General features: G+C 42.7%; 1 protein-coding gene across 1 annotated transcript in view; it reads left to right on the forward strand.

Moving 5' to 3' along the window:
- CFAP61 (cilia and flagella associated protein 61) overlaps positions 1-27,221 on the forward strand; it is a 298,453-nt gene that overhangs the window by 174,394 nt on the left and 96,838 nt on the right. Inside the window, exons 18-20 of the mRNA XM_044263545.1 lie at positions 6,775-6,873; positions 12,684-12,852; positions 25,700-25,874. Of these exons, the coding sequence (XP_044119480.1) occupies positions 6,775-6,873; positions 12,684-12,852; positions 25,700-25,874 (443 nt within the window). The remainder of the gene's footprint in view (positions 1-6,774; positions 6,874-12,683; positions 12,853-25,699; positions 25,875-27,221) is intronic.

The raw sequence follows: 27,221 nt of genomic DNA on the forward strand, positions 1-27,221 counted from the left end.
ATGGGCCCCTGGAGAATTCACAAAGCACCTATGTTGCTCTAGGCAGGCACCCAGACCTTGTTGTTGGGTTCAGTGTTGATTCTAGATCCACTGTCCCAGGACACAAGCCTGGACTCAGGCAGATTTAAGAGACTTTCTCCTTGGTCCTTTTCTCCAGGCACCATGCTGGCTCCTACAGGGGGCTTCCATAAATAGGAGAACCATGCAAGATGGCACCCAAGAGAAAAGAGAAAACAGGTTAGGGAGAGAGCTTTGAACTTCTTCCTCACCCCATGAATACTCCACCCACTTTTAGAAGTGCTCAGAATCCTTAACCCCACCCTCTTTGGGTTTCTCTTTCTTTGGTCTCCTCCCTCCACCCGGAGGTGCAAGTGCGCCATTACTGACAGCAGCATGGGCATGGATGCAGAGGCTATGCTGTTTTTACTAACACAACAAACATGAAGGAGCCAAAGACATTGTCCAAAAAAATCTCTTTTGTGATCTAAACAAGACAATATTGCTGAAGAAAGTAAAAAAAAAAAAAAAAAATTCGGGGGAAAAATGGGTAGATTGTCTTAATAAACGTACCATAAATATTTTGACTTGCTTTGCCCTATATTTTTCTTTTAGTGTTGGAAGTTCACATAACTCCCAACTTTTAAGTTCCATCTATATCATCTCCCCATGAATTTTGTGACATTGCGTGAGTATCATTAAGACCGAATCAGATCTGATTTATTCTTTGACTCTTTAAATAAGCAGTTAGGTCAAATACCTGTCTAGAGCTAGGATTTACTGTAATTTGGCAAATATTTTTGTCATTCTTGTGAACAATTAAGAAAGCAGAGATTTCAGTAAATTAAATGGTAACATTTAAATTGATGTAGGATAATTATTTTCTCTATATATTATCTATTTATTCAAATAGAAGCATTAATGAAAGCAGTTAATTAAATCACTGGCTTTGGTTGCCCTTACTATGCCAAAAAAAAAAAAACAGGAAAAAATTAAAAATAAAAATAATAAGCATTCACTTGGCAGGCTGACAGGTTTCTGTTACCCAGAAGGGTAAGCAACAAGAAAAGTTTTATGTTTCTTTCATCGTTTTCACAATAAATTGGCAATGTGACCCTCTTTATTTGAAGGATAAGGACATTTAGACCTAATTTTGTAGCTGTCCTCCTGAAGCATGGAATGAAACGCAATACCTTTTACTTATTTCCCTGGATACTCTAATCCCTCCCTGCTTTACAAGTATCTTTGAGCTGTTCCTCCCCTTGTATCCACAGCAACATAAAATCCCCACTGGAATTATCTGCTGTGAAAATGCAGGTGCACTTGTTTAATGTTTCATTGGCTTGAGCACTTAACTTGAACTTTTTTTTTTTTTCCCACGGCACTGTGACCTTTGATTTTGGAGCAGAGGGCTCACAGTGATGTTAGAAATTGTTTATGTACACAAAGCCAACGCCATTAGTTCTGAGGACCATGCATTTTCTGTGGTCCTGCTCTTCCTGCCATTTTGTCTACTGTGTGTCCAAATCCTAGATGTGCTCTGTGACTCACTGTTCTGTTTGTAGGAACTTTTAAAATATTCATTGGTCATCAAATTAAAAGTCTTAAACATTTGATCTCCACATTTCATCCTCAGAAAAGCTAAAATCTACTAAAATTGTATGTTATAAACTTTATTCTTTTGGACCAATTTTTTTTTTGGACCAATATTTTTCTCTTTTTTTTTATTTGTAAAAAAGACTTTATTAATTATTTATTTGAGAGAGAGAGAGAACACAGCAGGGGGAGCGGCAGGCAGAGGGAGAAGGAGAAGCAGGCTTTCCTCTGAGTGGGAGAGCCCAGGGCCCTGGGATCATGACCTGAGCTGAAGGCAGACGCTTAAGTGACTGAGCAACCCAGGAACCCCAGACCAAAATTTTTAGATAGTTATCAATTTAAGAAATTAAATACTGGGGTGTTTCTGAACCAGATTAAAAATTAAATTAAAAAAATACAGGGTTGGAGGGGCACCTGGGTGGCTCACTGGGTTAAGCCTACGCTTTCGGCTCAGGTCATGGTCTCAGGGTCCTGGGATCGAGCCTCACATCGGGCTCTCTGCTCAGCAGGGAGCCGGCTTCCCCCTCTCTCTCTGCCTGCCTCTCTGCCTACTTATGATCTCTTTCTCTCTCTCTCTCTGTCAAATAAATAAATATAATCTTAAAAAAATACAGGGTTGGAGGAAAAATGTGGACACATTCTTATAAAGGCATGAAAGAGGCAAGGAACTTTCATTAAATAACAAGAAGGTTAATGAATTTAGGTTACCCCTGATAGAAGGGCCTTACATACCATGCTCAGGCATTTGGACTTAATGTATTAACTTACTTTATTTAAAATTGTTATTTATTGCAAATGTTCTATGCAGCAGACAATATTCTTAACATTTTTACCGGTACTATCATCTAATCCTTGCAGCACCCCTACAAGGCATTAGGTTCTATTATTCCCATTTTGCAGACTAGGAAACTGAGCAGCAGATAGGTTAAATAAGTTTCCATTTTCCCAAGGTCAAAAAGCTAGAAAGTACTGGTGCCTGGGGTCTAACTGAGGCAATCTGACTCTTGAGCCCATGGTCTTAGCCTCTCTGCTCTACTGCCATCAAAGTGGTGAGCCACTTTACCATGCTCAGGCATTTGGACTTAATGTATTAACTTTAAGTTAATAAAGTGGCTCACCACTTTGATGGCAGTAGAGCAGAGAGGCTAAGACCATGGGCTCAAGAGTCAGATTGCCTCAGTTAGCCCATGGTCTTAGCCTCTCTGCTCTACTGCCATCAAAGTGGTGAGCCAGGGGACGTCTGTGTGGCTCAGTTGGTTAAGCAGCTGCCTTCGGCTCAGGTCATGATCCCAGCGTCCTGGGATCAAGTCCCACATCGGGCTCCTTGCTCGGCAGGGAGCCTGCTTCTCCCTCTGCCTCTGCCTGCCTCTCTGTCTGCCTATGCTCGCGCTCTCTCCCTCTCTCTCTGACAAATAAATAAAATCTTTAAAAAAAAAAAAAAGTGGTGAGCCAACGTGGAAACTTAAAACCAGGAATGATTGAGATTTGATTTAATTTAGAAAGAGGTTTCCAGTGTCTGTGCAGAAGATGGACAGGAGAGAGACTTGCGCCAGAAAAACTCTCCTGAGACCATTTCTCTAGGCAAGAGGGTGAGCTAAGGCAATGTGTCCCGGGAATGTTGGGTGAGGCACATTTCAGACATGTGGACCAGGTAAAAGTGACTGGACATAGCAACCAGCTGTGGGAAGTGAGAAAGAGAGGAGGAATCTGAAGTTGGTTCTCTAATCCCCTAACTTGAGAGATGGTTAGTTGGTCACGCCTTTGATGGAGATAAAGTAGCAAAGGAATGGGGCTCCAAAGAGTTGTGTTTGGACACATACTGAATTTGAGATGCCTGTGGAGCAGCCCCAATAGGACTTTGGAAATTGGGTTTCAAGCTCAGAAGGAAGCTATAGTGTAGATATGTAACAGGAAGTTGTGGTGGTAGGTAGCACGGCCCAGGAAGCAGGCATGAAGACTGGAAGCTTGTGAGCAGGGATAGATGGGCCAAAGAGGAGCTGGTAGAAAAGCAATCATAGAAAAGAACCTTAAGATAATGTTGTCCCAGACAGCATGTTCCATGGCTGCAACTTTTGGCCAGGGTCTCTGTCATGGCGCTGGCTGTTCCTATTTCCTCCATTCACATCAGTAATAGCGTCCTACCCTTACAAGTTCCTGGATGACTCCCTGTCCTCTTTCAGTTCCCGGAGCTCTGCAGACACCTCTGCCTCTATTCATTTGAACCCTGTGGAGTTAGCCACCTATTACCTGCCTGGACCCTGATTGATAGAAGGATCTTCCCACATGCCCACCTACCCTTCCTTCATGAGTCAACATGAGTAGATATTTCTAGTTGCCTCCCAGTATGTATTCTGCACTTTGTTCTTGATAACAGAACCTTGGGCAATGTGCTTTTTGAAAAACCGCATTTTACAGGTTCCCTTTCTGCCACATGTGGCTGTGTCATTGAGTTCCAGCAATGTAAGCAGAAATGTCATGTGAGACTTTTAGTCTCTTCTTAATGGGAAGCCCTTTCCACTCATGCCTCTTTCCCTTCTGGTATAATGTGGATATGAGATGTGATGTCTGGAGCTCCAGGAACCACTCTGGGCCTTAGGGGACCTTGCTAATGGAAGCCATCTTGGAGAAATAGTCGACAGGGATCTGGTCCCTGTTGACTGCATGACTCCTCCTTATCAGCACGAACTGGTTACTTCCAGGTTTATTAAGTACAGTAGTAAGACAAATGTGCTGGTATAGAAGCAGGGAGAGATAAGGGAGGAACACGAAGAGGAGACAGGGTTATTGGTGAGAACCTGTCTTCTGAATTAGTGGGAATGGAAGAATATTCTTGTCGATGTTGCTGGAAGTAACAAGAAGGTAAACGGAGTAGAGGGGGCCTGGTGGCTGGTCTCTGTTTTATTTATGAGGTGGGAGAATGAGGAAAGGGGATCAGAGGAAGAGCAAGAAAGGCTAAAGTAGTGACCTTGAAGACTGGATAAAGGACCTGAGCGGCCACAGTGAAGAACACAGAAGGTATTTGGCTAAGGTGAAAGGAAAGGAGTGGGAGGCTGGTGCCCTTATAGATAAAAATCCAGACAATGCCCTCCACTCAAAATCTTCTGGAGAAGTCTTTAATTGCACAATTGCATAATTCAGGATATTACAGTGTGACAATTTGGCAGTTTAGAAGTCATTTGATCCATGTTGTTAGATCGTTCAAATTATTCAGTGCCAAAGGGATTGTTTTTGTAGTAAAAGCTATAGCTGTATAATTACTAAGCCGCCTGTTCACATAGAGCTATAAAAATGGCCTGTATGTAACTGTATTATTAGTACAACATAAACCACATTTCCATTACATAGGCACCAAAGCCAAAATAAATTTTAGCTTCATGAGGTACAAACATGTATTATTATTATTTGCATTTTCTGTTAAATGGAACTAGATTAAAGACCTGTCATCAGTGTGCATTTGCAGACTGGCAGCCCTAAGTAGCTGAGGTTAATTGCGACCTTTATGTTATTTGAACATATTCAAAAATTTTATTCTTATTATTAGAAGATAAGACATGCTTGGTTTTCTTTGTATCAAATAAGAATATTCATTCTTAAATGACATGCCTCCTTAGAGACTTAGAGCACAACCTTTCATAATATTTAGCTATTTCTAAATGTCAGGTGCTGTTGAGTTTATTACATTGCTGGCCCGTGCCGTTACCAAAAGTCTCCTGTTTTTAGTGGTACTTAACAGATTGTCAGTAAATTGATAGCATTTCCATGTTTGGAAAATTTCCAGTTTCCTCCTGGGAAAGGAGGGCAGGTGTTCCCCTCGAACCTGGTGAAGGATTCTTTTTTGGCATTTGGTTTTTTTAAGGGGAGGTGTGAACTCGGAAGAGATTTTAGAGAGAAATATCTTTTTCACCATCCTAGGAAAAGATCAACTCGCCCATAAAATTTTACTGACTTTAGCTGGAGGGCGAATTTGCAGCACGAATATTTTAATACGTAAGGGGAATCATGGAGTGAGTCTTGAGCACATCAGTCCCTTAGTGGCCTCTGCTTATGTGCTTGTGCTGTGTACCTAATAATGCTCACAGGGCTGGTCAGAGGACAGCCAGGGGAGTGCAGAGGGCACTGCCGGAGGTCAGAGGAGACATGGCTCTCATCTCTGGACCTGCTGCCCGTGAGCTTCAGGACCATGAACAAATTACCTAGTATTGCCAACCTTGATTTTCCTCTGTATGAAATGCAGATAATAACCACTTTCCCCTGTCCCGGCACAAACTGCCTTGAAGATTAATCTCTGTGGTAATGCGCATGAATGTGTCTCTGGCCCTAGAAAGTCTGAGGCAAGTATAAAGCAGTTTCACTTCTAAAAACAACCTAGAATTTTCTGCTAGGTGATACTTTGGTATCTGATTTGAGTAATTGAGATTATATATATATATATATATATATATAATGACAGATCTGAAAATATATATATATAGCTTTTGTAGTAAATGCAAGGTGTGCCATATGTATATATATCTGAAAATAATAAAGTTAATGTTGACCGATGGGAATTAGATGGTCTTTGGATCCTTGTCAACTGTTTGATGTCTGTGGGGCAGTGGAGACAAAGGTTAGGTTACAGCCAGAGAGCCTGGGTTCATGCCCTGCCTAGAGACTTCCCTGTTGTTTAGTCTTGAGCACATCACTTTGCCACAATTCCACATAATAAATAGGGATATTTTTACTGACCTTGTGGTATTGCTGCTTCGAGGACCAAATGAGGGACACACAAAGCTATTGAGGGTAAGCACTCAGATTATGTTAGCCATAGTGGCTGTGATCCCAAGCAACTTCTTGGAAGTAGTCTGCAATTTGAACTCTGCATTAATTCATACTCCGTTTTCCTCCCTCCTCCCAATGTTGGGCTTTATTTTGCTTTACTCTGAGAAGCAAATTTTTAAAAAATGAAATGGTGCTGGGCACAACAGTATTGTAGCTTCTGGAAGTTTCTGCAGTTAGCTGCTTCAGGGCCATCTTCCTTCTTTCGTGGAAATGGTCAGTTCTGTTGGAAGGTTTGTGCAAAAGAGTTGCTGAAAAGAAAATGCAACAATTGGATGACACATGAAATAAAGTTTAATGGAATTATAATAATTCACCAAGTCAAGCTTTACCTCCTTTTTTATGTGTTCTCTTCTCTCTCCTTAGCTCTCACCTGAAGTTTAGTAATCTCACCCTGATTTCAACCCATGGACTCCCTGGAAAAAGGCTTCTGGGCACTGAACAAAGGAAATTTTTAGCAAGCGAGTAAGAATTTCATTTGCTTTTTCATTCTGATGCCTAAATGTCCTCACTTGTGTGTACTTTATGCTAAACACAGTTGACCCTTGAACAACAAGGGGCACTGACCCCCATGCAGTCCCAAATCTGCATACAACCTTTGACTCCCCTATAAAATATATATATATATACATATATATGTGTATATATATATATTTAAGGATTTTATTTATTTATTTGACACAGAAAGAGATCACAAGTAGGCAGAGAGGCAGGCAGAGAGAGAGAGGGAGGCAGGCTTCCCACCAAGCAGAGAGTCCGATGCAGGGCTCCATCCCAGGACCCTGAGACTATGACCAGAGCCGAATGCAGAGGCTTAAACCACCAAGCCACCAGGCACCCCTGACTCCCCTAAAATTTTAACTAGTAATATCCTAGTGTTGACCAGAAGCCTTACCAATAATGTAGGCAGTCAATTCACACATATTTTGTATGTTACGTGCAATGTATATTGTATTCTCAAAGTGAGCTAGAGAAAAGAAAGTGTTGTTAAGAAAGTGACAAGGAAGAGAAAATGCATTTACAGTCCTGTACTATATTTCTGGAGGAAAAAAAAAATCCATGTGTAAGTGGACCCATGCATTTCAAACCCATGTTGTTCAAGGGTCAACTGTAGTAGATTTCAGACTGGAAAGGGAAGAGTAGCAGGCTTTTCTCCTGGAGTTCAAACTCACTTAGAACATACAAGTACAAATCTGTTAATGAGGGAATAGAGAGTTGGGCTGCCATTTTGTATTTGTGGGAAGATGTCTGCCGTCTAAACAGCTGGGATGGAGCCTGCTGACACAGCTATCTCTTGCACTTGGCTTTTGAGTGACCCTACAGCACAGGGAAGCTTGATATTTGCATCAGACTAGGCGACTCCCCAAAAGTTCAAAGTTGGGAGACAAAGATGGGGCACCCTTTACCCCAACCCCCTGACCTTTTGTCACGAGGGGCTGATCATGCTATGACCTTCTATAGCGAGCTTCATTGTTTGTATCCCAGTAGAATCACTATTTGTCAACATCTGTTCTAGAAAATGCCATTTCGTTATCACACAGCTTGCATTAATTTTAATTTCCTGTTGCAAAGCATGGGTACAAGAATTACTAGGCTCCCTGCCTCTAGAAACAATGTCCCAATTTTTCCAATGAGGAGGAAGGAAATTGTTCACTCTTGGGGTGTTCATTTTAGAACCCAGGATGAAGAGATCTTCAAACAGTGAGAAAAACGGCAGCTTCCTTGCCAGCAGAACCAGGCTCCTTTTGACCTAACACTTCTATCAGATGGTGAACTTTTATTTTTCTTGAAGGACATCATCAGAGTAGTAAAAAAGATATGGATTTTGAGCCAGATGAATGCGGATTCAGGTGGATGTCCCTATTATAAAGGGGATTTCATGTCTTTGAGCTTTGGAGTTTTTGACAGTGAAAAGTGTATGAAAAGTCAACCTTGCTGGAGTTTTTTGTTGTTGTTGCTGTTGTTGTTAAAATTACTGTAACAGCAAGTTCTGACAAAGGGCAGAGGATCAACCCGTGTGCATCTCCTTCCCTCATTGCCTGTCTTCCAAATGACACGATTCCCAGGAAATGTTGGTCTTGTTGATTAATGTCTCATGAGGAACATTTCAGTCAGCTTGATGAAGGTTTTTGTCAGTGCCCATGTTGGGCATGCTACAGAAGAGAACAGTTAGCAAATGGCTTTCTGCTGGTTTGATTTCACATGGGATCTGCCTGTGACTAGGTGGGGAGTCACCTGGTGGCCCCACTTCTGTCATTGCCTCTCCACTTTCTCAACACGATAGCCAGAGCAATGCCACACAAACATGAATCAGATTGTGTCAACTATCAATGGCCTAGAACGGCACTGTCCAATATGAGGCCTACTAGCCACACAGGGCTATTTAAATTTAACCTCAGTAAGATTAAATGAGATTAAAAATTCAGCTCCTCAATTACATTAGCCATATTTCAAGTGTTCAGACAGCCCCATGTGGCTTGTAGCTGCCGTATCAGACAGTGCAGCTACAGAACATTTCTGTCCTCCTAGAAATTTCTAGAATGTTCCAACCTAAGATCCATCCCTGTCTGCTTGCTTCTTTGACTTCATCTTTTGCCATTGTTACCCTTGTTCTTGCCACTCTAGCCACCATAGCCTCCTTGAAGTTCCTAAACCACAGCAGGCAGGTCTCCTCTGGGATTCTTGGCTTAAATGTCAACTTTTCCACACTCCAGTCTTCCTTCCTCTGCTTTGTTCTTTTCTTGCTGCAGAAGTTCTTCTAAATATTTGATAATTTGCCTTTTAAAATCACACTTATTCTTTATATTCTGAATCTTTAACCTCTAATGTAAACTCTATAAGGGCAGGGATTTTTTTGTCTTGTTCACAGTGTGTTCCCAGCATCTGGGACTACTTGGTACATGGCAGGTGCTCCATAAATAATGTCAAACAGATGAAAGTTACATCCAAAAGTAACCTGCAAAAGTTCTCTCAATCAGGTTATAGACATGGACTAAATAACACAGCCAGATGCCTCTGGGTGGGAGACTGCATGTTATCATAATTCTTAGAAACCACAAATTGAAAAGTAAACAGGATGTTGCCTTTCAAATGATCCTCCTACCTCAATAAGGGAAATTATCCCTGGTCACGGAGTTTAAAAATAACTAATGCCTTGACATCCATAAATTTAACAATTTAAAGTCCTCATTCTAATTACAAATGTTGAACTTCGCCCTAACCAGTGTTTTGATAATTGTTGTTATTAATTTTTGAACCTGTTTTTTGTCTCCCCATCCCCCCTACCTACCCCTGTCCAGTGTCTTGTAGAGATGCTAATGACATTCTGGGATATAGCAGAAAGAAAGGCAGTGGGAGGAGAGGAGAAACAGGAAGCAGAGAAATCCACTAATTGGACAATCAGCCCTGAATAACGAATGTTAATTGTGATGTTCCTTCTTTAGAGTGTCACAATAAATCCTTTAGGAAAACCTCTAAGGTTCTTTCCAGTTCTGAAGGGCTCTGATTTCATGAAGTACATATTTCTACCCTGCTTATAATTGCTCCCCTAGAGTTGGCTTCTAATTTTGCACCTGGAGCTTTGGCCTAAGTCTTCTGACCACTGGTTTTGGGGGCAAGCTGGCCACTGTGTACATATGTCCCCTTCCAAAAATTTCCCCATCCTCCAATTATGCTTTCTTCTCCTGCTTATTACCTGTTTCCAGAATGTTCTAAGAAGACAAATTTTGACATTAGTGTTGAGTCAGGGTCAAGCTCACTTGAGAAACATGAAGTTTTATTGATGTTCCTTCTTTGGTTCTTTCTCTCTCTTCCAGAGAACTCTAGTAGGTATCTATCTTGTCACCAACCCATGAGACAGTCCTTACCATGTTAGAATCCTAATGATCCTTAACTTTGCTTAGGAAGTAATTCTGGAAAACTATCACCAACAGCCTCCAACGTCTAACTTCACCTACCTGCTGAGTAAATTAACAAAGACCCAGAATGGACAGTAGTTGCCTACACAGTAATACTTTAAACTGGCAAATGTCATTCAGTGTAGTAACAGACAGTAAAAGTAAGCACCCCACATTCTTCGATTCTTCTGAAGTTTCCTAAAAAATACAAAATAAAACAGTGTTCCTGGTGCCAGTTCCCCCTGGACAGACCTTCAGATTTTAACTCTGAAATATGCATTCTGAAATTATCAACATCACTGTCCTGCTGTCCTTAAAAATAACACTCTCTTAATCTTCCCCAAATTTCCCTTGAGAACTTTTATCTTTGAGCAAACCCTCATAAGACTAATCCCTGTGCAGTAACTATATTTAATTTTTTCTCATCTTGGACAACTGACAGTACATTCCTATTATGAAGAGTTGGTGTAGCAAATAAGGACAGTCTTTTGTGGGTCTCTCACAAATGAGTGAGATCGGTGAAGTTTCCTGTCTTCCTTTGAGTTACCAAAAGGTTTTTTTAAAAGAGAGTTTCATCCCACTATCTATTATATTCTGGTGACAGGCCAGTCCCTGATTTTTTTTCTTATTAAAAAGAAATTTTCGGGACGCCTGGGTGGCGCAGTTGGTTGGACGACTGCCTCCGGCTCAGGGCGTGATCCTGGAGTCCCGGGATCGAGTCCCACATCAGGCTCCCAGCTCCATGGGGAGTCTGCTTCGCTCTCTGACCTTCTCCTCGCTCATTCTCTCTCTCACTGTCTCTCTCTCTCAAATAAATAAAATAAAATCTTAAAAAAAAAAAAAAAAAAAAAAAGAAATTTTCTTGTTTTTAAGTGTTGTCTCATGGAAAGATACAAAGCCCGGAGCCCCCTTCTCTTTCACAGGCCCTTATAACGGGGTCTAATGTGCATCCATTACGAGAATTCTTTTTGTGTGGTGAGAGCAGATTCATGTGTGGATCAAAAAGAAAAAATGTTCCCCCATTACCACTTCACAATCCTGTGTGCCTCCAAGGAAAGTAAACAGGATTATGCATCATTAATATTATTTAGAATACTACCCTTCACATACACATCCCACTTGACCAAACAGCATTTTTTATGTTCTCGTGTTCATCCCGTATAATGGTCAAGGCATGTGAGGAGGGCAGTTACCTCATGTCGAGAGGGCAAAAAACTTAAGTATTGAAAGGGCATGTAGAGTCCCCAGGGTCTGGTCTCATTGGTGCCAAATCAGGGACACAGGCCATGGCATAGCAAAGCCTAGATTTAAATGAAACACGTTGGGGTGCCTGAGTGGCTCAGTCAGTTAAGCATCTGAGTCAGGTCATGATCTCAGTGTCATGAGATCAAGCCCCATGTTGGACTCCATGCTCAAGTCAAAGTCTGCTTGAGATTCTCTCTCCCTCTACCCTTTCCCCCTCTCACTTGCTCTCTAAAAGAAATAAATTTATTTAAAAAAGTAAATGAAACACCCTATACTCTGGGTCTTCAGAACAGGATAAATAAAAGGTCATGTTCATGAGGTCAGGCCTTTCGGGAAATTCTGGAACCACCCTCATAAAACTCTTTAAATAAACCCAAAGCTATCGAAACCCCACTTTTCTCATGTTAGAGTAGAATGCTCAAACTCAGATGGAACCCAGAGAAGAAAACCTACCCACACTGGACCCACTGATAGCAGAAGTATCAGTTCTCCAAAAATTGCCTTTGCCCTACAGAGTGAATCCCAAAAGTCTCCAGGGACTGTACTTGTTGCAAACACAATTCCCTAATTGACATCTTCTATAAATAAAATGTGTAGTTTTTTGGGGCATGAATCCATACACTAATTCTGAGAATGAGTCATTTCTCAAAAAAAAAAATTAGCAAATATGAAGGGTTCTCAATATTCAAGACCTTGACCACTGCCTTTGGAAATCCTCAGCAATGTCACTTTCTTCTTCCTCATTCCCTCTGAGTCTGTGGTCAACATGACGTTTCAACAGCTAAAGGAAGTTTACACCCACCACAAAATAGAAGCAGAAGAAAGAGTATATATTAATGATTTCACAGAGACACAGATGCCTGTGCTTGCGCGCGCACACACACACACACACACCCTCCCTATTGTAGATTGGCCTATACCAGGTGGAGCAATTTAGCTCTAATGGGAAGATGTCAATCTGTGACTACACATCTCATAATGAAAAATCTCCCGGTGTCTCGCTGGGGTCCTGGGAAACTCACGGCAGGGGCACAGACTTGGCCCACTAGGGGACTCGAACCAGCTCACCAGATGTCTAATTCATGTCCACTGTCAGCTACTCAAATGTCACCGACGGTGCTTTTCTCTCCGCAGCCACTGTTTTCAGGACAGAGATTACGCGTTGATGTCACTGTGCTCCTGGGTCAATGTGGTGGTGGGTAGGATGACTGCCATAGACCGAGCAGCCAAGCACGTGGTGCTTTCCCATGAGGAAATTGTGCTCTACGACCATCTCATCCTTTGTACCGGGCAGCAGTACCAGGTGAGGTCGTACACGGAGATCTCTGGGGGTTTACCACGACACGTGTCCCTGGGGTTAGGAGCCAACCTTCTCACGGGGACAGCTGCCATTCTCTCCATCAAAGTGCCCACATGGCCTGAGCATGCGACCAGGATTGCATCCACAACCCCTCCCAGAAATCCATTCCAAGAAAAACATTCTGCTCAAGGGTAAAAAAAAAAATCACAGCAAGTTGGAGATATGTCATTCTTGAAGCTGTTGTCCAAAAGTCTAACACTTCCTGCTCACCAGAGCAGAATCCAGACGCAACCCAGCATGCGTTTGTGGTGAATTAATTTATGCCTCAAGAGGCTAACATTTGGCGGTGGTGACGGGCTCATGCGAAAGTATTTCAAACATGTGCACCTTCTGTCAACCCTTATTTTATTTTGTCTCTCAGTTATAAAACTAGGAAATGTGACTGATTGATTACCCAGTGACCATGCTTTCCATTTGGATTAAATTCTCGAACCACATTTGAGGCGCGCGTTACTGGAGACAACGGAAGCTGTTCGATGTCTTAGGGAAGCAAATTTCAATATTCTCCCGTTGTACCATACATCAGCAGTTCATGTGGTCCACAAAAATAGGGGCATTTCTTTAATGAAAGGAAATTGGCTTTTTAACTCCAAGATGGGGTCTTTTAATTACTTTTTTTCTCCTGCGAACCTGGATGGGCCTTCCCGTGCTGGGTTTGTTTCTCACAAGTACGGAGCAATCCGCTCCCACCCCAGGCACTGCCGTGCTTTATCAAAGATCCTGGGTGAGGCCATTTTGTGAATGGCCGTGGATTTGACAAGGGGAGGCCTGTGCAGGTTTTCTTCACAGAGCCCCGCCAGGAGGTGGCAGACACGTGGTGGGGGGCACAGACTCCTGAGCAGCTCCCAGCATCACGTTCCTCATGTTCTGAGCCTTGGCTGCACACTGACATCAGCTGGGACACTTGAAATATACCCATGCCTAGGTCCCACCCCCCAGAGGCTCTGTTTTAATTATTCTGGGGTGGAGCTCAGTAATCAGTATTTTAAAACAACAACAACAACAACAACAAACAAAAACAAAAACAAAAAACAAAAAACAAACAACAACAACAACAAAAACCTCCCAGATGATTCCAAGCTAAGGCTAAGAACCAGGACTTGAATTTTCTTGACCTAGAATCTCTCCTCTGTACCTTAGAGTGGCATTTTTCATACTGTAATATACCCACACAGCCCCATTTCGTTAAAAGGCAGATTCTGAGCAGGAGCCGGGGAGTGGTTGATATCCTGCTGTTCTCAGGCCAGGTGAGGCCCGCCGTGCTCCTGAGTGGGCCGGGCCGAGTATGGCTCCGCCTCTGAGTATTTGCTTTTCTTTTCCCTCCTCCTCCTCCTTCCAGGACTACCACCACCACTACTGTTGCTGCTAAAGAAATCCAGTTTTCACAGTGTAGGAAAGGTTTTTTGTTTTTGTTTTTGTTTTCTGGCTAAAGGATAAACATAAACTGGAAGAAAACCTTATTCTGATAGTTAAGTATTCCTCTTTGTAAACATTAAACCAGAGGAAAGCACCGTACACCCCTTAAGCTTGTCCCCCCCATCCCCCACCCCCACCCCACTGAGTTCCAGCTGCTGCCTGGGACTGTGGACTTTGGAAAATGTGAGTGGAAGACCCAGCCAGCTGTCCAGAGACTCGGGCATCTGCCCATGTGTGTCCAGCTGCCCCTGCAGCTTTAGTCTGTGGCACGTTAAGCTCTTGCCCTTTTTACAATGGGAAAAATGAAATGAAGAAGTGATAAAGGGAGTTCCAATTTAATTTTTCCAGAAGGACATAAAAATTAAAGGTACATAGAGTGATACAAAAAAGGCTGCTGAATTCACTGGGGAGGGCTTCAAGTTCTGATTTATTTTCCTATTTCCTTCTCTTCAACTCTCTCATGGTTTTGTCCCAGTTTTGTGACTTGGAAAAAAAAATTTAACGATGAAAATAAAGCTTAAATCCAAAGCAAGAAAACAACCTGTTATAAAATATCATTACAAACTTTAACCTCTAAATAGAACTTTAAATGGCATGAGTCATTGTAAAATATTACGTAGTATTTTTTATATCCAAATACATATCATTTAATTTTTTAATCAGAAAATCCATGCACAAAGTAAAAGATTAAATTGGGCTGTGGGACTGCATGTGAGGTGGGCTGGTCTCTGCCTTCCAAGCCCTCCCTCTAGGGGCAACCACTTGGAGGCATTTCTATTGTTGGTTCCTCAGTGGTTACCCCTCAGAACTCCAAATGATGTGTTTATGGAAGTTTTATCCTTGATCTTTCAACTCCTGACAATATCTATGGCCTTTCCATTTTGGAAGATGAAGCTTTATCTACCTCCTATTCAGTACCCTCTAACTCTCCTCCCCACCCTGCCTATTGATTAGGTTGTTTTTTTGGTGGGCTCATGCCTGTGCTCATGCACAAAACTCAGGGATAGCTTACAACCGAGGTCCTGGGCTGCCCTCCATGGCATGTGGAGAGTCATAGAGAGACCGAGAGATGCCTCCCCATGCCTGGTTTGGGTCTTCTCAACAAGAGGAAGAGTAAAAAATGTGTTAACTCACAAGGCCTCTTAAAGGGGTGATGCTCCCTAGAAGCCAGCAGGTGGGGCAAGAACACCCCACCAGGCAAGAGAGCTAATTGGGATGCTCCTTCTATTGAGGTGTTGTGGGTCAGCAATAGGACATGATCTCCACAGAGGCTAATTCCGTCCTTGGTGGGATAAATAAGAGCAGGACATCCAAAACGGTGCAGACGCAGCTGAGAGCTTGCAACAAAGAGCCAAAAAGAGAGCTGTGTACACCACTTTGTCTCTTCCCATGTAAGACCTGAGAGGCACTTCCCAATGTCTAGAACAGCACTTACCATGAAGAGAGCTCCCTGGGTCTGGGATGATTAAAGGGGGAAAATAACATCCCAAGAGATGGGGTCTACATTTCCTCCCCTTGAATCTGGGCAGGGATGTGACTGTCTTAACGGATAAGAGTACAAAGGAAGTGATGTGGTGTGACTTCCGAGGCTGGGTCAAAGGGCCGCGCAAGGTCTCCTTATTTGTGACAGCAGTGGCTCCTGGAACCCTGAGAGGTCACGGAAGAAGTCCAGCTGCCTACCCTGTGATGGCCATGTTGGACATGCCATGTGTGGGTTCTCCCGCTGACAGTTCTAGCTGAGTCCAGCCTTCCAGCTATCACTGACAAAGCAACAGACAATGTGCATGAAGCCATCTTTGACCCCCCACCAGCTGAATATTACCAAGTGACTTCTGTTGTTAACTGATAGAATGAAGGAATTGCCCAGCCAAACCCTTCCCACATCTCTGGCCCACAAAATCATGGAAAGTAATAAAATAGTGGTTTTAAGCCACTCTTTCGGTTTGAGTTTGTTGTGTAGCAAGACACACCTGGAACCAAAGGGTACCATGGAATGAAGGAAAGGGAACCACGTTTGGAAAAAATCAGAGAAAGAACACACGCCTGACAAATTCCAAAATGTGTGATTCACACACATGTATGCACACACACACACTCCAGGAACCATTCATCTTCCTCAGTACAATTTGATCACCCAGCCTCTGAAATGGGAGCTGAAGCCATCTGAAGATCAGAAGTTGAGCTGACAAGGCCATGAAACTCTTAGATGAAAAGGAAGTTGGGTAAGAAAGGATTGAAATTAAATCCCTGTCAAGAGACAGGACTGCTGCTGTCTAGTGTAGAGGCTGAAGACAAAGCATAAAGTTCCCCTGGAGGGCTGAGTCAGAGGGCAAAGGGCAAAGGATACCTTTGGCATGAGAAACGAGAAGGTATCTCTTGTAGATCATTGGTTTACCCAAAGAAGACATCCTCACAAATAGAATAAAGACAGTAAAGATATGCTAGAAGAAAATTTTCCTTACTTAAACACCATATCCAGGCATATATTCCAGGTAAAATCAAAGACAAAATTTCTCAGCCAGTTATATTCTGGTGTTATATTCTGATGGAATTCTGGTTCTGTGGGAATGGTAGAGGGGAAATGAACAAATTTCAGGAGAAAAATAACAGATTACCAACCCTCCCCCACAAATAGAACAAAAAGAAGATAGGCACCCAAAACTTACCTTTCCGGGAGGAAATGGCATAAGAACATGAACTTAGCCTCATAGAATTTTGAAGAAACTGTAGTGATTCAATAACTATATGCCCACCTAAGTCTCTCCTATCTGAACACAGTAAAAATCTCTTGTTCTGTGTATGATCATTCTCAAAAGAATGATCTTCCTCATTCTTTCATGTGTACTCCCAATAAGCAAGGCAGAAAGGAAAATATAGGACTTCACAATTGTTTAAAAAGATAAGTGACAAGGGGTGCCTGGGTGGCTCAGTGGGTTAGGGCCTCTGCCTTCGGCTCTGGTCATGATCTCAGGGTCCTGAGATGGAGCCCCGTGTCGGGCTTTCTGCTCGGCGGGGAGCCTGCTTCCCTTCCTCTCTCTCTCTCTGCCTGCCTCTCTGCCTACTTGTGATCTCTGTCAGATAGATAAGATCTTAAAAAAAAATTAGAAAGTCTGTAAGTCTGCTGGTAAGTCTGAGACTAAATGCAATATTAGTAATAACAAATCTTAATCTAAATCTAATCCAGACCAAGTTGTTTGAAAATAGGGAGAGAGGTGGCCAGGGACAAGTAAGAATTACCTTAGGGGAAACCCAAAGGTAATACTTGGGTCTTGACTCTTACATATAGGAGGAATAAGATCAAATGAATGCTTTTGAATAGCATGAGTAAATTCCCCTTCCAAACCTTGAAGGAGATAAGACAGGAGAAAACACACTCGTGTAACCACGGGGAGGAAAACAAAGAAACAGCCACAGTACTTTCAACAAGTATAAACCAGAATGGCATTAGGAAAAAACAATTGTAATGGTGAATGCTGTGGTTTTACACTTTGCTGTTACAACAGCAAGGCTCTGTGTCTGTACCAAATTCAAAGTACAAGACAAATACCAAAAAGAAATGACACCCAAAGTTTCAAAATGAAGTGATAGTTAAGATGGTTAAGATAGGTAAGAGCCATCTGAATTAGTATTAGTAGATTAGTATCCAACAAAGCAGAATTAACTGGGGAAAGAAAAGCACTAATGTTGACAAAGGGTATAGTTTGTGACAACAATACAGATGTGATGAGCTCATTACAAGCTGAACATCATCGTGCCAAAGAATATGTCACAAAAACAGAGGTGCCTGGAGTATGTGCTCTTGCAGTCACATTGAAGATGGGAAAAGTCAAGCTAACGTACATCTGGAGACTCTGGTGTTTAGCCACGGGGGTGAAGGTTCAGGATGGCTGTCCTCAAATACTTGAAGGATGTGTACAATACAGAAAGCAGCTCAGACTTGTGTGTCATGGCCATGGGAAGACAATGGAAGACAGACCACCAGAAGCAATGAGAATACAGTGCTTATTCATCCTACAAAACACCTTCCTAAGAGTCAGGGTCTTGGGCACTTGGGTGGCTCAGTCGGTTAAGCGACTGCCTTCAGCTCAGGTCATGATCTCAGGGTCCTGGCATCAAGTCCCTCATCAGGGTCCCAGCTCAGCAGAGAGCCTGCTTCTCCCTCTCTCTCTGCCACTCCCCTCACTGTGCACTCTCTCTCTCTCAAATGAATAAAATCTTAAAAAAAAAAAAAAAAGAATAAAAGAATAAAAAGAAATCAGGGTCTCCTCCATGGGAGGAGTGTGGCATGCCAGGACCCTCAAAAGGTCGTAGGAACACCCAAGAGACGTTGAGGGACGCCACACATGTTAGTTGATGCAGTTCTCTGCATCAATTGAATAAATTGAGTAAATCTCAAAAGGTAAGATTCATCCCCATTTTATGAATGAGGGAGCCAAAGGGCAGTGATGCGGAAGTGATTTGTCTAAGGTCAGAGGACATCAAAGTGACAGACTGGGATTTAAAGGCAGGCTCCAGACTGTGAGTTCTTTGCCTTTGCCCCCATCTCTCCTCTCCTCCCACTTTCTCTGTCTCTTTCCTTTCCCTTTCCCTTCCCCGCCCTCCCGTCTTTCACAGATGTTATCCAGGAATTACATTTGGTGGTTTTTAAAAGTCTTCACAAGTCTTCACAACACAGAAATTCTGGAACATCTTTCTCCCTTCCCTCCCTCCCTCCTTTCCTTCCTTCCTTCCTTCCTGCCTTCCTTCCTTTCTTCCTCTCATTAAAAATACCTGGACAGGGACGCCTGGGTGGCTCAGTAGGTTAAAGCCTCTGCCTTCGGCTCAGGTCATGGTCTCAGGGTCCTGAGATGGAGCCCCAGGCTCTCTGCTCAGCGGGGAGCCTGCTGCCTCCTCTCTCTCTCTGCCTGCCTCTCTGACTACTTGTGATCTGTCAAATAAATAAATAAAAGTCTTTAGAAAAAAAAATATCTGGACAAAAGCAGCCTAGGTCTGGGAAGGCGGCTCCTTGATGTCATCAGATACTCAGACCCTTCTGTCTTTTCTCTTCCATCTTCATGTGGCTTCCATACTCAGCATCTTGAGGAGGCTGCTGTGGCTCCAGCCATCCATTAATAAGAAGCAGGAAGGACAAAGGACTAGAGCAAAATGACTTTTCCCATTGCTCCATACAAGGATTCCTGCTTATGAATCTCCTGAACGCCTCTTAGGTCACTAGTTAGGAAATACAGTTTTTCGACTAGGTGTATTTAACAGGAATCTGTTACTAAGAAAAAAAAAGAGGGGGGTTCCTGGGTGGCTCAGTCAGTTAAGCATCTGCCTTCGGCTCAGGTCATGATCTCAGGGTCCTGGGATCCAGCCCCGCATTGGGGTCTCTGCTCAGCGGGGAACCTGCTTCCCCATCTCTCTCTCTCTGCCTGCTTATGATCTTTAAAATCTTTAAAAACAAACAAAAAGAGACAGAATATTGAGGAGGCCACCGCAGTCTCTGACACAATAAGTTATTCACTTGATAAGGGAAATGGTGTGGTCAAGGGTCTCCCATCAGTCAGGGATGCTGGGATGTTCAATTTCCAGTCATCTGATGGAATTGTCGAGAATTCATCCACTACTCACCAATCACTAGCGGCAATTTAGTTAATGGCAGAACACTCTCTAGTTTGGATGGTGAAATACACTCATGCTCTCCTATTAAACCTTATTCTCCCCCTTACTTTGATGATATAATATGATTTTTCTTTCATAGACCTTTTTATCACTTTTTGAATTCTGCTCAGTTCTGTGTGGACAAATTAATTGGCCTTGGGATTTACAATCCTAGCTTCAGTTTTGCTGAGTGTGTGGAAATCCTTTTGTATAAATATGAAAAATACATTCATTAATTTTCCTTTAATTTCTCTAATTCTTTAATTTAGAATTGTGTAAAAACAATCCCACACATTTCAGTGCACACAAGAACTATACAGGTTATCAAAATGCAATGACATTTTAGGATCACAGTAGGTAAGCTGATTTTCATTTTAGACTTTATTCTTTGCCCCTCCCCTTCCTTGTTTTTGTTTTTATCTAAACACTTGTTATTTGGAATAATGACTCATTGAACGTTTTATAAGTTGAATAGCTCTCAATTTGTTCTTTAGCCTGCCATTTTCTGCCAAGGACTTTACCTGATTAATTAAAGCATGCCCTACTAAATGGGTATAATATTACCTAACATTTTCTTTCATACTCCAGTGCTCATTGGAGTTCTGGTGAGGTTTTGAACCTCCAAAGCACAGCATTCAGTATTTAAAGTCATTCACCACTGATGGGAGTGGTGGGAATGATGAGGGGACAGAGACGGTGGTAGCCATCGTGTAAAGATGGAGTTTGCCAAGGAAATGACAATTACCTGATGATCACAGGGTCCTCACACCCCTTCCTCTCAGGTGCCAGGACATTCCATACACCAAGCTTGGGAGATGAGATATTTGAAACCCCACCTATCTCCTTGGATTCTGTTTTACCTCACTGACTATCTCAGATGTGGTTGGTCACTTTGAAGACCTGGAAAACCCCTCCCCCTCTCAGGATGGCAGCTTCTTAGCCCAGTATGGGGTCTAGACATTGGATATGCCTGTAGCCATGACCCATGGCTTGATGGAGCAAGGTTGGAGGCTCCTGACTGGGGACTTGACCATGGACTTGGACCACTCTTTAGGAGCTCAGTATAAGTGCAGCCCACCTGTTACAATAGATGTATCAATGACAGATGCGCCATCTGGTGCGATGGGGCATAGCCAGTTGACCACCATTTATCAGTTGAACCAAGTTCTCAACTCAGTTTGAGCTTAGGTGGCATTCTGCCACCTGCCAAGTCACCCACAAATCGTCTTTCAGCCACCACTTCACCTACTAGTTCACTTTACGAGGTTGGTGTTGAGGATTTCCAGAGGCAACTTCCCAGCCAGAAGACAGTTGTGGTGAAAGCAGGAAAAAAGAAGAAGGCCCCAAAGATGAGGAAAAAGAAAGATCCTAGTGAACCTCAGAAACCAGATTCAGCATCTGCTTTAGTCTTCCATGATACACAGGCTGCCCTCAAGGGACAGAATCCCAGTGCCACTTTTGGGGAGGTTTCAAAAATTGTGGCCGCCATGTGGGATAGTCTTAGTGAGGAGCAAAATCAGGTGTGTAAGAGAAAAACCAAAGCTGCCAAGAAAGAGCATCTGAAGGTTCCGACTGCACATAAAGACACTCAAGAGTGTCAGGCCACTGTGGGAACAGGAGAATTGGACCCATTGCTGCTGTCACAGACTCCTCCACCTCCTGTGGCTACTGTTGACCCAACGTCTCCAGCACCAGCCTCAACAGAGCCCCTTGCCCTGTCCCCCCCATTGTTAACTCCACTCTTTCCTCCTATGTGGCAAACCAAACATCTTCTGGGGCTGGGACTCAGCTCCATGTCACCATGTTGGTTATTACCAAACAGCTGTTGCCCTCTTCTATGACTGTATCTCAAGGAGGGATGGTTTCCATTATCCCAACCACAGTGGTGACCTCCCAGGGGATCCATCCAGGCCAAACCAGTGCAGCCACTCTCCCGCCCAGTCAACAAGGCCAAATTATCACTTGCTCAGTGTTGCAGCAGCAGCAGCAGCCTCCACACTGACAACACCCCCTGCTCTCCATGGCAACACATACCTCAGCCCCTTACTCAGCAGCAAGTGACCATCCCCAGTAGGCTCCCCCACCTCAGGCCATGCCACAAATTCCACCTCAGAAAGTTCAAATCGATTTAAAGCAACAGCCACCTCCTCTGCAGATCAAGGTTGTGCCTCCTGAGAATACAGACACCCTCAGTCCCACCAGGTGTGGAAAGTAGTCCTGAGCGGCCTGTGAACAACAGCCCTGAGGTCCATACTGTGGAGGAAACCTCTCTGAGACAGTCTGTGAGATGAGCACAGATGTGGTTCCTGATGTTGAGTCTCCTTCTCAGATGGATGTTGAATTGCTGAGTGGGTCTCCTGTGACGCTGTCACCCCAGCCTCGATGTGTGTGTCTGGTCATTAGAAGCCTCTCATTGTGAGGAAGGACTGGGACAGTGAGTACTGTATTAATGAATGTGTGATGAAGAGCTGTAGGGATGTCTTTGTGGTCTGGGTGGCTTCCAGAAATTCCAGCACAAGTGTCTGTAAGGCGTCCTTCCTATTCTCCCAGCCAGGGAAGACTTAGCTGCTGGGAACATGTCTCAGATCCTCTTTTTAAAACACAAGCTGGGCTTCTGGTAGTGCCTGATTTCAACCCATCATGGTTCTTCGTGCTTCTTTCCTTTTCTGTGTCTTCAGCAGGGGCCATACTGTGGAGCAAGGCCATTGAGTTTGCTGTAATCTGGAATTGTTTTTTACTTTGAAGGACAGGCAGATATACCAGATATAGTAACAAAGGGAAGTATGAAGGCAGTATGAACAAGCTGAACATAGGGGTGGTGCTATTAGGGGTTTGTTTGAGGAAAGTCAAGATAATTGTCATAGGACATGCCGAAACAATTATTAAAATGATGGTAGATACTCAAAAAAATCAAGTCAAATCATTTACCTGAGCATTATGTGGACTGCTTTATAATACCTGTGAATATAAAAATACCAAAATTTAGTGTGATTTTGCTAAACAAATAATATTGCTAATAAGAAAATTTTACCTCCACAATTATTGTTGTAGTAAATGACCACTAATTCCCAAATTGTTCCTTTTTACTACATATAATTTTACTGCAGGCTCTTTATAGAGAAAGGACATCTAGGTTTTAAAATTGATTATTTTTTTAAGCTATTTCATCCAGCTTGAAAATGAATCAAGTGCATCAAATTAATCTACAGGGCTTACCATTTATATTGAGGAAGGACATAACCAAAAAGTTTCCTAGATGTACTCTGAGACTTAGTGAAGCCCCATTTCTTCAAGCACAGCCGGCATTCCCATCTACCCCATATAAAATGTATTTTCTGCACTGGTCAAGGGAGCAAGAATCTCCTCTGCACCCACAGTAGTCTCTACTGCAAGTGAACTTTTTGCCCATCATAGCTGTAAACTGATCCCTGCCTCACAGCTGATCGGCCTCACACCATGATTTCACAAGGCAGCCGGTGCAAGCCTTCTAACAGAGACCTTACATGGCCTTTATGTCTTGCTTGTGGTGCTGGCCTCACTATCTTCCACTTAATCTTTCCTGGCCACCAAATAAAAAATCAGAGGGATTAGGTACTAGCCCACTGGGAATACTCATGCCACTGTGCTATTTTACTTGGCTGTCATGGTCTTGTTTGTTTGAATCTAATTTTTTTTTCCCAATTTATTTATTTTCAGAAAAACAGTATTCATTATTTTTTCACCACACCCAGTGCTCCATGCAAGCTGTGCCCTCTATAATACCCACCACCTGGTACCCCAACCTCCCACCCCCCCGCCACTTCAAACCCCTCAGACTGTTTTTCAGAGTCCATAGTCTCTCATGGTTCATCTCCCCTTCCATTTTACCCAAATTCCCTACTCCTCTCTAACGCCCCTTGTCCTCCATGCTATTGGTTATGCTCCACAAATGAGTGAAACCATATGATAATTGACTCTCTCTGCTTGACTTATTTCACTCAGCATAATCTCTTCCAATCCCGTCCATGTTGCTACAAAAGTTGGATATTCATCCTTTCTGATGGAGGCATAATACTCCATAGTGTATATGGACCACATCTTCCTTATCCATTCATCCGTTGAAGGGCATCTTGGTTCTTTCCATAGTTTGGCGACTGTGGCCATTGCTGCTATAAACATCGGGGTACAGATGGCCCTTCTTTTCACGACATCTGTATCTTTGGGGTAAATACCCAGGAGTGCAACTGCAGGGTCGTAGGGAAGCTCTATTTTTAATTTCTTGAGGAATCTCCACACTGTTCTCCAAAGAGGCTGCACCAACTTGCATTCCCACCAACAGTGTAAGAGGGTTCCCCTTTCTCCACATCCTCTCCAACACATGTTGTTTCCTGTTTTGTTTGAATCTAATTTGAGCCAAAATAATGAAAAACTTGAGTCCACATTAAAAAAAAAAAAAAAAGTACCTCGTATTTCCTGAGAAATCAGATCTGGCCACACTGAACCCATACTCTACCCTGGCACCAACTGTACAGAGCTGAGTTGTGACCAGACTCTGGCCAGGGCATGGAGCCTTCGAGTTTGCCACAGTATCCTTGACACTGAAGACAAGTGTTAGCCTTTATTATGTTTTTACTGTTGCTTTCCCTTACTAGAGGAAAGTGTCTGCTTCCACTCATGTCTGTGTCAAAAGGGAGAGAACAGAAGTTATACTGGGAGGGTTGTGTGTTGAAACAGAAACAGAGAGGAGAGGGAAGGAGGGAAGAAGGGAGAGAGACAGAGGGAGAGGGAGAATATTTCTCTGACAAAGTGAAGAATATTTCTATAGTTTCTGTAAGTAAATAGTAGTCTACTTCCCTCATTTTCTTTTCTGACTCACCCCTCTGTGAAGTTGGACTTCAGCCCCTAGTATATTGCTTTTGTGCAGATTGGTTTTACCAAAAATGGCTATGTCAAATCCGATTCCATGTGCCCTTCCATGGCCTTGCCACTCCTGCATGAAGATGGAGTCTAGGTTCCCTCTCCCTGATCCTGGCCAAGCTTTGATGATGATCTCCATGAATAGAACAGGGTAGAAGAGATACTCCTAGATTTCCAAGACTAGGTTGGAAAAGAACATGGAGCTCTCTGTACTTGTTCCCTCGGGACTCTTGCCCTCAGAACCCAGGCGCCATGTTTTGAGGAAGCCCAAGACACATGGAGAGGCCACATGTGCTGCTCTGGTCAATCCCCCCCAAGATCCCAGTCCATGGTCAGCATCAATTGTTGGACATATAAGGACAACTTGCTGTCATTTTTGAATACCTGGCATGTTTTTTAGAGGGGGGAAAAGGAGTGAGATGGTTTATCTCCAGATGAATCCAACCCCCAGCCATCAAGTCACCTACAACCTACAAGTCTTCCCAGCTGAGGTCTCTGACACCTTCCAGCTTGCCCTTATCTGAATTGCTGACCTACAGAATGTGTGAGCCTCATAAATGGTCGTTTTTTGCACCACTGAATTTTAGAATAATTCATTATGTGGCATTAGATAACCAGAGTGATGCCTTTTAAGAGTTGTCTCTGAGTGGTCATTCCACCTGATTTTTGTGTTTTATTTTTCAATTAAAACCCGATTGTATCTAATGACCGAAAAAGGCATATCTATATCAGACATTGCTATGTTTATTTTATTAAATTCACAAATGTATTTCTTGCTGTGTCCATGCTTCCCTTACTACCATCAAAATAAGCATGTCTCTGTAACATACCTTAGGTCCCGTGCCCTACAGGGGCTGATATTAGTCAACACGTGACAAACAGAGAGATTCCAAACAGCGGGAAGCAGAGGTACACTGATAAAGTTCCTTGCAATCATTTCACTCTCAACGATGAAGAAGATTGCTATAAGGCCCTGAGTTGGATAAGGAACAACTCCATCATCACAGAAGGTAAGGATGTTGGTTAACTGTGCATCTTTGCAGAATTGCTTTTTATTTTTATAATGAGTCTCATTCTTCATCTAGTTCCAGTATATAATTAGTGCCTAATTAATTCCAACCAAATCATTCATCTGTCATGCTTTGTTTTCCAGATTAATTTACAACTTGTTGTCATTTTTGGATACCCAGCATGTTTGCTGGGGGAAAGAAAAAGGCTCGAGATAGTTTAATTATCTATAATTATTTTATTACACAAAATGAATATCCGAAGAGCAAAGCATGGCTAAAATCATTAACTAATTAAAGAATAATTTAATAAGCAAACATGTTTAGCAATTATATGGAAAATATGTCTCCTTTTGTGAAGCCGAAAAGACCTCAGAAGAAAAAAAGAAAGGTCTGCGTTGGAAGGGCTCTTTTCTTCCCTTCCTGATCCATTGTTCTCTTTCTTGGTGGTGTGTGCACAGTCCTTCCCACAAACACACATTTTCGAGTTGCATGCCACTTTTTGAACCAAAACGAGACAGTAAACCATTTCAACAAATGCCTCTGCCACTCAAAAGTGTTTTCTCAAGCATCTTCCTCTCTGTTGCTTGGATTAAATTGAAATTGGTTGACTAGCAAGACGACCAGAATGGGGCCTGGCTACCTCTTTGTCCTTAATTAAAACCTGGGAGTCAAGTTTTTGGAGATGACCAAGTGCAGCCGCTTTGTTAGCCTATAGCTCGGGGAGCTTCGGCAACTCAGTTAGCTTCTACGCTCCCGAGGCTGGGGTTCCGTGTGGTCTGGGGAGGTGAAAAACACTAAGAGCCTGTCCTCTTCGGATCCATATGTAAATTAAGTCTATTTATCTCTTTAATGTACTTATTTAAGTCCTATTTAATTATGTTATTAATATAATTAACATTAAAGTTAAATACATATTCTTCTGATTTTGGGTGGACGACTAGGGATTAGTTGACTTTTTGTTAAGTTACTACATTTAGTCCATTAGAAATAAAAAACGAGGTATCACATGACCATCAATGCACTGTTAGATTCAATTTGCTAATGTTTTATAGGCTATTTGATCTAAATTTGTAAGTGAGATTGGCTTATAATTTTCTCTTATAAGCTTTACATGTCTAGTTTGGGGAATTAAGGGTACGCTAGTCTCACCAAGGGTTTTTTGGAAGCTTTCTGTATTTTTCTAGGGTCTGAAATATGGAAATAGGGTCTAAACGTTGGACAGAAATAACTCATAAAACCAAGTGTGTCTGGAACCTGTAGGTAGAGGTGGGATATGTAGATATATACCAGACTCAGATTTAAAACATGTCAAAGTATGTTTCCTGTTTCCCTCAGAACTTGGATTAT

This window comes from Neovison vison, chromosome 8, assembly GCF_020171115.1.
Source record: "Neovison vison isolate M4711 chromosome 8, ASM_NN_V1, whole genome shotgun sequence".
Taxonomy (NCBI): domain Eukaryota; kingdom Metazoa; phylum Chordata; class Mammalia; order Carnivora; family Mustelidae; genus Neogale; species Neogale vison.